At 33.1% G+C, this 12,343-nt stretch overlaps 1 protein-coding gene across 1 annotated transcript; it reads right to left on the bottom strand.

Annotated features, from left to right (window-relative positions):
* Positions 1-1,763: 1,763 nt before the first annotated feature.
* LOC139529982 (uncharacterized) lies at positions 1,764-9,733 on the bottom strand. Its single transcript, XM_071325986.1, has 4 exons — positions 9,574-9,733; positions 3,275-3,392; positions 2,481-2,653; positions 1,764-2,060 (listed from the first exon to the last, which is right to left on the bottom strand). The coding sequence occupies exons 1-4, from the start codon at positions 9,611-9,613 to the stop codon at positions 1,855-1,857; spliced, it is 537 nt and encodes a 178-aa protein (XP_071182087.1). The 5' UTR covers positions 9,614-9,733; the 3' UTR covers positions 1,764-1,854.
* Positions 9,734-12,343: the final 2,610 nt, after the last annotated feature.

Raw genomic sequence — 12,343 nt, forward strand, 5'->3', positions numbered from 1 at the left:
TACTTGAAATAAGTGGATTTTAGGTTACACCGTTACAACCTACATTTTGGTGATAATTTTTTAATGAATTTGCTTAGTTTTTTTTTTTAATTCTGTATTAACACCAAATATGATTAACATTTATTAAAAGCCAACAAATGTTTCACTTTTGGCAGATTTCTTAATGTGGCTTTGAGAGCCATTCTTATCATTTCAGCTAATTTAAATAATTACTTAACGAGTGCCAATTCTCTGCAAATTGTATTTCAATCTTAAAACATTTATTAATACTAGTAATTAATAAAATGTCCAGAATCTGAATTCAGTATTATACATAAAGGTGTCACATTATCAATTTGATTAAAATCATTATGTGTGCTTTTGCTAGTAATGTGATGTGTGGATATCCGTACACTTTACATAGATTAACATCATCGGCATAAATATTTAATATGACCATTGTTTACATTTTTATGTGGTTGATTGTTTGTTTGATATTTAATATTCACTATCATTTTAGACATTTTATTAGATATAATCAATACATGGCCACTTATAAATATTTGCGCATATATATCATAGCGGCTTTCCGTCAAATTAATCGAGTAAACATACAATCTTAAAATGTCCATCTCCAGACTACTACAATTTACCATTTTCTACATTTGAAAATGCCTGTAACAAGTCAGGAATATGACAGTTCTTGTCCATTCGTTTATGATGTGTTTTGCTATTTGAGTTTGTCATGTGATTATGAGCTTTCCGATTGGATTTTCCTCTAAGTTCATTATTTTTGTAATTTTACTTTTTACACGAACAAGAAGAAATGTTGGATAAATAACAAAGAAGCCGTATTGAGAACAAATGGATGGGTTTAGGTAATAAACGAGTGTCTCTATATCAACGTTCAATGCTGTATATCTACAAATGTACATGGCAATTCAAATAAAGGTTTTTCGTTTTTGCTCCCTGCATTTCGTTGGGTTTTCGTTGTTTGTATTTCGTTTTTTTATATTCCAGGACGTTTCTCTGTGTCTCATATTTTGACTATATTTTGACTATTGTATTCATTATGTCTGTTTTGTTCACGTATCGCTTTAAATATAACGGAATTTGACGAGACTGTTGTAAAAGTGAGAGGTTTAGCGCTATAAAACCAGGTTCAATTCACTATTTTTTACATGTGAAAATGCCTGTACCAAGTCAGGAATATGACAGTTGTTGTCCATTCGGTTGATGTGTTGTGTCATTTGATTTTGCCATGTGCTTATGCACTTTCCGATTGAATTTACCTCGGAGTTCAGCATTTTTGTGATTTTACTTTTTTTGAAACTCTTAAGCCTGTGATATAATGTTTAAAAAGTTAAAAAAAAAAAAGTGTTATATTTGTACATTTGTTTCGTGTACTAATTGCCACATAGCAATTGAAAATATCTATTTTTCCAGCAACGTTCCTTTGAGACGTACAGGGCAAAAAATAATTTGGTAGGGATGATAACAGAAGATCTTAGAAAGCACCCAAATAATGTATAAGAAAAGTGACCTGTTTTCCTGTGTTATTGTTTGCGATGTAGTTCTACAATTATAAACAACCATTACTGAAAAATTAGATTTAATTTATATCACAGTGTAACATTATCACCAGAAAACACATTGTTAAGCATCTACACATGAATGAAAATTTCAGCATAACTATATATATAGCATTTATATTTGAATTTAAAGAACTTTATTATTTATCCTTTGTTCATAATCAATTAAGAATGAAATGCTGCGACAAACACTATAGATATCAGCACTATTTTATGTCACGGAAAGCAGAATAATAGTTATGAATGTATCACAATTAATGGTGGATTATAAGCACTTTCAAAGTTAAACATTTGTTGTCTGCGTTCTGTTCACAAATGTTGTTGGGTGTTTGTATATGCTGTTGTACTGTGGTTGTGTTGGTGCACTATATCCTTGCGACATCGGAACTGAGTAAGCTGGTGGCGGAGGATACATTGGACTGTACTGCGGTGGTTGTGGCAGCGGTTGTGTCGTGTAGCTTGGGTACGGATTCATTGGTTGCATGTATCCTTTAAAAGATTATTGAACTCAAAACTTAAACAGTGAATTATTTTAATGAAATACTATTGTGTCATTTCCTTGCTGGTACTTTTTATTTGTGGAGGAAGCCGGAATGCTCGGAGAGAACCCCTGATGAAAACTAACAATCTTTAATAGTAAATTAAGATTGGATTCGAGCACACTTACGGGATACGAACTCACATCCCCAGTGCTCAGTTGACAGTCTAGTGATCCAGCAGTTCGCCTACTTAGACCACTTGGCAACTGAGGCCCCTAACAAGAGTTATATAACGATTTACATGTTCATAGTCATGAATCAATTTATGATTGTGTGTGTTTCTTGTTTATGTGCGACTCTTTCTTTCAAACGTAATATTTCATTGTCTTTATTACACGAATGTATATTATAAGAAATAATCTAACCATACCTGTCGGATGTGTTGTGCCAGTAACAGCTACTGTTGTTGTGTTAGGAACCGGTCCCACTACTCGTCCAATAGTCCGTTTATTATGTTTTTTTATACATATAATTACGACGACAATAAAAATGGCTGTAGCGGCAAATAATCCAAAAACTAAGCCAGCTAAAGCTCCGCCAGAACTGAAAGAAACATGTTATCAAGTAAAAGTTAAAATTAAAAGAATTTTTCAGAACTTATTTTACACAAATTCATGTATTCATGTTAGAAACTTATTTTCGTATTATTCGCTGTGACAATAATTTTAATGATGGAATGCAAGCTGTATTGCAGTGAATTGATATACGATTCATTTAGATGAAAAGACATCGAACTTTCAGATACATTTACTTTTTGCAAAATTCCCTGCAAAACTCATTGGTTTATATTTACGATTGTTATTTATTACAAAAATAATAATCAACTCATATTTTAACTCGACGTAAACAATTGAAATAATTAAAATTCGAGATTCGAATGGAAATTAAGAATGGCACATGATAAAATAATGTGATGAGGTTTTCCTAACCTAGTAAGAACTGACAATATGTAAAGACAGGATGAAAAAGTCGGAATCAATCCAGTATTAAAGTGCTACTAAATTTACCTAGAAAAAGAATGCCTAGCAACGGATGAAAATTAAAAGTCAATTTAGTAAAAATCATCTTCCCCTCCAACAACAGAATATCAAATGGTCATCCCTTAACAAATTCCTGACCCAAAAACGTCAAACTCAGATAGACATATTAAATTAACATTCTTACAATATATAATATCCGGTATAGTATATACAGTACTGAGATCCGTAGTACCCTGAACAGTTACCGCTGCAGTAACTATACCCGTATGCATAATGGTAACACTGGTCACATACTACCGCGCCTGAAAAAGAGTAAAAATTAAAGCCATAATTATACCCACATACATGATGGTAGCATTGGTCATTTACCACCGCTCCTAAAAAAGAAAGTACCAACTATAGTCATGACTATACCCGTATTCATAATGGTAATAATGGTCACATAGTTCTGCTCCTGAAAAAGAAAGTAAAACTTGTAGCCATAACTTTACCCGTATACATAATGATAGCATTGATCAAATTCGACTGCTCCTGAAAAAAGAAAGTAAAACTTGTAGCCATAACTATACCCGTATACATAATGATAGCATTGATCAAATTCGACTGCTCCTCAAAAAAGAAAGTAAAACTTGTAGCCATAACTATACCCGTATACATAATGATGGCATTGATCAAATTCGACTGCTCCTGAAAAAAGAAAGTAAAACTTGTAGCCATAACTATACCCGTATACATAATGATAGCATTGATCAAATTCGACTGCTCCTGAAAAAGAAAGTAAAACTTGTAGCCATAACTATACCCGTATACATAAAGATAGCATTGATCAAATTCGACTGCTCCTGAAAAAGAAAGTAAAACTTGTAGCCATAACTATACCCGTATACATAATGATAGCATTGATCAAATTCGACTGCTCCTGAAAAAAGAAAGTAAAACTTGTAGCCATAACTATACCCGTATACATAATGATAGCATTGATCAAATTCGACTGCTCCTGAAAAAAGAAAGTCAAAATTATAGCCATAACTATACCTGTATACATAATGATAGCATTGATCAAATTCGACTGCTCCTGAAAAAAGAAAGTAAAACTTGTAGCCATAACTATACCCGTATACATAATGATTGCATTGATCAAATTCGACTGCTTCTGAAAAAGAAAGTAAAACTTGTAGCCATAACTATACCCGTATACATAAAGATAGCATTGATCAAATTCGACTGCTCCTGAAAAAGAAAGTAAAACTTGTAGCCATAACTATATACCCGTATACATAATGATAGCATTGATCAAATTCGACTGCTCCTAAAAAAGAAAGTAAAACTTGAAGCCATAACTTTACCCGTATACATAATGATAGCATTGATCAAATTCGACTGCTCCTGAAAAAGAAAGTAAAACTTGTAGCCATAACTATACCCGTATACATAATGATAGCCTTGATCAAATTCGACTGCTCTTGAAAAAGAAAGTAATACTTGTAGCCATAACTTTACCCGTATACAAAATGATAGCATTGATCAAATTCGACTGCTCCTGAAAAAGAAAGTAAAACTTGTAGTCAGCCATAACTATATCCGTATACATAATGATAGCATTGATCAAATTCGACTGCTCCTGAAAAAAGAAAGTAAAACTTGTAGCCATAACTATACCCGTATACATAATGATAGCATTGATCAAATTCGACTGCTCCTGAAAAAAGAAAGTAAAACTTGTAGCCATAACTATACGCGTATACATAATGATAGCCTTGATCAAATTCGACTGCTCCTGAAAAAGAAAGTAAAACTTGTAGCCATAACTTTACCCGTATACAAAATGATAGCATTGATCAAATTCGACTGCTCCTGAAAAAGCAGGTAAAACTTGTAGTCAGCCATAACTACATCCGTATACATAATGATAGCATTGATCAAATTCGACTGCTCCTGAAAAAGAAAGTAAAACTTGTAGCCATAACTATACCCGTATACATAATGATAGCATTGATCAAATTCGACTGCTCCTGAAAGAAAAAGAAAACTTGTAGCCATAACTATACCTGTATACATAATGATAGCATTGACCAAATTCGACTGCTCCTGAAAAAGAAAGTAAAATTTGTAGCCATAACTATACCCGTATACATAATGATAGCATTGATAAAATTCGACTGCTCCTGAAAAAGAAAGTAAAACTTGTAGCAATAACTATACCCGTATACATAATGATAGCATTGATCAAATTCGACTGCTCCTCAAAAAAGAAAGTAAAACTTGTAGCCATAACTATACCCGTATACATAATGATAGCATTGATCATTCGACTGCTCCTGAAAAAGAAAGTAAAACTTGTAGCCATAACTATACCCGTATACATAATGATAGCATTGACCAAATTCGACTGCTCCTGAAAAAGAAAGTAAAACTTGTAGCCATAACTTTACCCGTATACATAATGATAGCATTGATCAAATTCGACTGCTCCTGAAAAAGAAAGTAAAACTTGTAGTCAGCCATAACTATACCCGTATACATAATGATAGCATTGATCAAATTCGACTGCTCCTGAAAAAGAAAGTAAAACTTGTAGCCATAACTATACCCGTATACATAATGATAGCATTGATCAAATTCGACTGCTCCTGAAAAAGAAAGTAAAACTTGTAGCCATAACTTTACCCGTATACAAAATGATAGCATTGATCAAATTCGACTGCTCCTGAAAAAGAAAGTAAAACTTGTAGTCAGCCATAACTATACCCGTATACATAATGATAGCATTGATCAAATTCGACTGCTCCTCAAAAAAAAAGAAAACTTGTAGCCATAACTATACCCGTATACATAATGATAGCATTGACCAAATTCGACTGCTCCTGAAAAAGAAAGTAAAACTTGTAGCCATAACTATACCCGTATACATAATGATAGCATTGATCAAATTCGACTGCTCCTGAAAAAGAAAGTAAAACTTGTAGCCATAACTATACCCGTATACATAATGATAGCATTGACCAAATTCGACTGCTCCTGAAAAAGAAAGTAAAACTTGTAGCCATAACTTTATCCGTATACATAATGATAGCATTGATCAAATTCGACTGCTCCTGAAAAAGAAAGTAAAACTTGTAGTCAGCCATAACTATACCCGTATACATAATGATAGCATTGCTCAAATTCGACTGCTCCTGAAAAAGAAAGAAAAACTTGTAGCCATAACTTTACCCGTATACAAAATACTAGCATTGATCAAATTCGACTGCTCCTGAAAAAGAAAGTAAAACTTGTAGTCAGCCATAACTATATCCGTTTACATAATGATAGCATTGATCAAATTCCTGAAAAAGAAAGTAAAACTTGTAGCCATAACTATACCCGTATACATAATGATAGCATTGATCAAATTCGACTGCTCCTGAAAAAGAAAGTAAAACTTGTAGCCATAACTATACCCGTATACATAATGATAGCATTGACCAAATTCGACTGCTCCTGAAAAAGAAAGTAAAACTTGTAGCCATAACTTTATCCGTATACATGATGATAGCATTGATCAAATTCGACTGCTCCTGAAAAAGAAAGTAAAACTTGTAGTCAGCCATAACTATACCCGTATACATAATGATAGCATTGATCAAATTCGACTGCTCCTGAAAAAGAAAGTAAAACTTGTAGCCATAACTTTACCCGTATACAAAATACTAGCATTGATCAAATTCGACTGCTCCTGAAAAAGAAAGTAAAACTTGTAGTCAGCCATAACTATATCCGTTTACATAATGATAGCATTGATCAAATTCCTGAAAAAGAAAGTAAAACTTGTAGCCATAACTATACCCGTATACATAATGATAGCATTGATCAAATTCGACTGCTCCTAAAAAAGAAAGTAAAAACTTGTAGCCAGCCATAACTATACCCGTATACATAATGATAGCATTGACCAAATTCGACTGCTCCTGAAAAAGAAAGTAAAACATGTAGCCATAACTATACCCGTATACATAATGATAGCATTGATCAAATTCGACTGCTCCTGAAAAAGAAAGTAAAACTTGTAGCCATAACTATACCCGTATACATAATGATAGCATTGATCAAATTCGACTGCTCCTGAAAAAGAAAGTAAAACTTGTAGCCATAACTATACCCGTATACATAATGATAGCATTGACCAAATTCGACTGCTCCTGAAAAAGAAAGTAAAACTTGTAGCCATAACTTTACCCGTATACATAATGATAGCATTGATCAAATTCGACTGCTCCTGAAAAAGAAAGTAAAACTTGAAGTCAGCCATAACTATACCCGTATACATAATGATAGCATTGATCAAATTCGACTGCTCCTGAAAAAGAAAGTAAAACTTGTAGCCATAACTATACCCGTATACAAAATGACAGCATTGATCAAATTCGACTGCTCCTGAAAAAAGAAAGTAAAACTTGTAGCCATGACTATACCCGTATACATAATGATAGCATTGACCAAATTCGACTGCTCCTGAAAAAGAAATTAAAACTTGTAGCCATAACTATACCCGTATATATAATGATAGCATTGATCAAATTTGACTGCTCCTGAAAAAGAAAGTAAAACTTGTAGCCATAACTATACCCGTATACATAATGATAGCATTGATCAAATTCGACTGCTCCTGAAAAAGAAAGTAAAACTTGTAGCCAGCCATAACTATACCCGTATACATAATGATAGCATTGATCAAATTCGACTGCTCCTAAAAAAGAAAGTAAAAACTTGTAGCCAGCCATAACTATACCCGTATACATAATGATAGCATTGACCAAATTCGACTGCTCCTGAAAAAGAAAGTAAAACATGTAGCCATAACTATACCCGTATACATAATGATAGCATTGATCAAATTCGACTGCTCCTGAAAAAGAAAGTAAAACTTGTAGCCATAACACTATTACAAAAATATTATTAGCAAACTTATTGTTTTTTTCATAAGACAAATTTACAAACTTGTCATTAAAATAATAAAAGTATATTCAATATATGAATTTTTGCTATGTGTTTCTTTATTAGGATGCCCTTTATTCTACATTAGTTAAATGTATAGGGGGAGGGTTGAGATCTAACAAAACATGTTTAACCCCGCCGCATTTTTTCGCCTGTCCCAAACCAGGAGCTTCTGACCTTTGGTAGTCTTTAATGTTTGTTTTTAAAAAATATTTTGTTCATTTATATGTTTTGGAGTTTAGTGTGACGTCTATTTTCTCTGAATAAGTACACAATCCTCACGCAGTTTTATTTAGGGGCCAGTTGAGGACCACCTCCGGGTGCGGGATTTTCTTGCTGCGTTGAAGACCCATGGAAGGCCTTCGGTTGTTGTCTGCTCTTTGGTCGGGTTGTTGTCTCTTTGACATATTCCTCATTTCCATTCTCAATTTAATCAATAACATGGCATATTTCATATAATGGACATTTTGATATAATGTACGTTTTAGGAGTTAACCTGATTGTTAAATTGAAAACCCACATTTGAATGAGTGCAATATAATTGGGCTATGATCATTTGTTAGTCAATTTCAATTTACTAAGACCCCGTTCACACTAGCATTTTTTAAATCTAATTTGAATAGATCTAAATAAAACCAGTTAGCGTTCACATTATCTCTAATCAAAACGATCTCCATCGGTCTAATCTGAACCAGTGCGTTCACACTACAAATAAAAACGCAATCGATCTGACCTTTTTTTCCGTAAAACTGTAAAATTGCCTGCAATCTAATTTATCAAATTCATGTGTTGATACACTGATACAAACACTTGAAAACACAATTGGATGGAGTTATTGTTTCTCTTGAATCACAAGTTAAAATTTTGATACTGGTGTTATTGCAGTTTTCTTTAATTTTGAAAAAAAACCTGTAGCATCGAAGTTACAACATGATGAAATACTGCGGTTCCTTAGTGGAAAAAAAAACTTAAGAAGAAAAGACATTTATGCTACGTCGAAGAAAACATGTTTTCAGTTTGTTTTACGTGCATGTACACAAAGGTCTGTTAACTACGAAAGCCGAATACATTATTTTCGATTCAATCGTACTAGTTTAAACCGATCTCTGCGTTCACATTTACAGTAAGATCGGTTTAGTTTAGATCGATTCAAACTAAACTACCTCTTTTGGTGTTTTAGTTTAGACCGATTGAAGATCGATTCAAAGCGTTCACATTAGCCTTTAAATCGATCTAAAGTGAACCGATCTAGTTTAAATTGATATAAATGTCCTAGTGTGAACGGGGTCTTATTTAACATTCAATTGAAATATAAACCAAAGTGAGGCAGGTTGCTTCTCCTTAAACGCTCAATTTCTACATAATAAAATGTACGCCTTCATTTGTATTTGCAGAGTAAAAGCACGAGACGTTTTGCGCGATGAATATACATTTTCCGCATCAAAATCCAATTCATGTAGAAAAAACCTTCTAAAATAATACCAATATGGAATAAATAAAATAACTTACCTATCAAGTAAAATAGAAAGATGGAAAATTCTCTCAGCATATTTATTTATGCATCCTACGTCTCTCATTTATTGCAATTCATGTAATTTTGATAATTTATTTACACAGCAGTATCGAGTGTGAATGCTGTGACAACATTAGTTTACCGTTGCAACAACGTCAGAAAATAGCGTCAATACAAATACAACGTTGTCACAACGTAATAATCCAAGTTGTAGTTTTGTGATTCTAAACAGCAGATGAAAATGTAGCGAAACTTCCAAACAATATGTCGCTGTCTTATTCACTTTTTTTTATCCATGTTTATCTTTTGTTTTTAAAAGGTTTTTTTCCCTCGAGTATTCGTATCAAAACACTTTATTTCGTCTAGTAGGCTTTATTGTGTATGAATATATATAAGCTTTGAACAAGTCATTATAAAGTGTTTTACCCCAGTTAACATCGGGTAGTATCATTGTTCGTGTCAATGATTAGCAGTTTTCGTTTGATTGTATTATATTTATAGTATACTACAATTATGGTAATTTTTTCAAGAAATTGACCACCAATACGTCTTATGTACAGTCGGTGCATTTTCGATGAGCTCTAGATAACCATGTTTTGAAAGTCAGCTGCAGAATCATTTTGCTGTTATTAAACAAATTTATATTCTGCTTTGTATTATGAAATGAATAAATTCATCGTAGATTAAAACTGTGTACGCTAGACGCATTTTTTTTTGTCTTCAAAATAATCATCAGTGACACTCGAATCAAAACTTTGAAAAGACAAATAAAGTACGAAATTTAAGGGCATTGAAGATCCGAAATTCCGAAAGGTTTTGCCTAATACGGCTAAGTTAAGCGATGTATATTATAATCGATTTTGTTATATGTAACAGATCAATCAATTTGGAATATTTAATTTTTATGCGTCCCAAATGGACAATTAAAATTCCTACGTACACATTGTTTTTATACAATTTGGAATGATTTGGTAATGAGACAACCAAACTTCAAATGAAGTGTATGTAAGCTATTATTGTCAAACATACGGCCTTCAACAATGTGAAAATTCATACCGTATATTCGGAAATAATAGGTACCGACAAGAAAAATGTGAAACATCAATTAAAACAAAAAATAACAGGCTAATTTATGACGAAACAATTCACGAAAAAAAAAGGACAGACAGGAACCAGCAACAATCTCGGACCTACAGGCTGCTGACTTGGGACAGGCACATACACAGAATGTGGCGGAGTGATACATTTTTGTGAGTGTTCAATCCCCATCCCCCACAAAAAAAAATTAAATAAATAAAACAGTGGAAAAAAGGCTCAACTCATCAGATCGGTACAAAGAAAAACGTTAAACAAACACACAGAAGGAATTACGGTGGACTTATTAGAGGTGTCAGACCACCAATTAAAAATCCCTATCTGTTCAACCAAATTTTGCAATTTTCACAGCTTTCTAAATATTTTACCTTAAGTTTAACTTCATAGAAACCAGGTATATCCTTAATTGTACATGTATCAGCTTTCTACATGCCAATTTTCACCATACCTTTAAAGCCTTCTAACAAAATAACTGACCTTCAAACAGAGGTACTCCAAAAAACCTGGTGTTTAAAATCATATAAAAAAGAAAAGGTCTTCCGAATAGAGGTACCACTGAAAAAACATTTGGTTTTCTGGAAATCTAAAATTAGTATACTATGGAGCGCATTGATCCTCAATTTTTAATGCAAACTCATAGACAAGTAAATTTTGGCTCAAAATGATCTAGATATATTTCTCTTTCACCAAAAGTTTCATTTCTGCAAATTTGTTGGTTAGTTTAAGTAAACAAGGACATCAAAATATAAAAAAAGAAGATGTGGTATGATTGCCAATGAGACAACTATCCACAAAAGACAAAAAACATTAACAACTATAGGTCACCGTACGGCCTTCAACAATGAGCAAAGCCCACTATTTTGTGTCAGAGTAGGGCTACTTTTACATACGTTCTAAATTTGAGGGAGTAATTGGTGGTCTGACACCTTATAGACGAGACTATAACAACTGTACCATAGACCATGCGTACGTAGAGAAGACAAAAACTGAATTTCGTGACCTTATACATACTGATCAAAATTAATGCGTGCCTGTTTGAACACTACACTTTTGACTTATTGACTAAAAATTTGCTGGTAAAGTTACTTGTCGTTTTATACTAAATCGATGCACGATTGTAAATAGATTAAGCAGTTTTATTATCAAAAATACTCCAGTTTCATAGTATGTTCTCACGTTGCATCAAAGTAAAAATTTAACCGCAAGTAACAGAAATCAAATTTAAAGACAACTTCTATTTAAAGAAAATGCTATTTGTAACAGTTGATGATTTTAATTCGACCAAATCTGATGAAGGTTATTCCAGAAAGATTTGTCATGAGCACTGAAATTATTTGTAAAATCAAACATTTTAACGAATAATTTCTAACAATCTTCCATTAATCAAACTTTATTGAGGGCCGGTTCCGGGTTGCAGGGTTTGCTCGCTGCGTCAAAGACCCATTGGTGGTCTTCGGCTGTGGTCTGCTCTTATTGTCGGGTTGTTATCTCTTTGACATATTCCCCATTACCATTCTCAATTTTATTCATTACTTATTGTATATATATATATTAAAAAGATAATGTAGTATGATTGCAAATGAGACAACTTATCGCTATTCCCGCTTGACCCGAGAATCTGTCCCGCTTGAACTTTTGACGTCATACAACAATCACTTTTCCATTGTGGCG

This window comes from Mytilus edulis, chromosome 7, assembly GCF_963676685.1.
Source record: "Mytilus edulis chromosome 7, xbMytEdul2.2, whole genome shotgun sequence".
Lineage (NCBI taxonomy): Eukaryota > Metazoa > Mollusca > Bivalvia > Mytilida > Mytilidae > Mytilus > Mytilus edulis.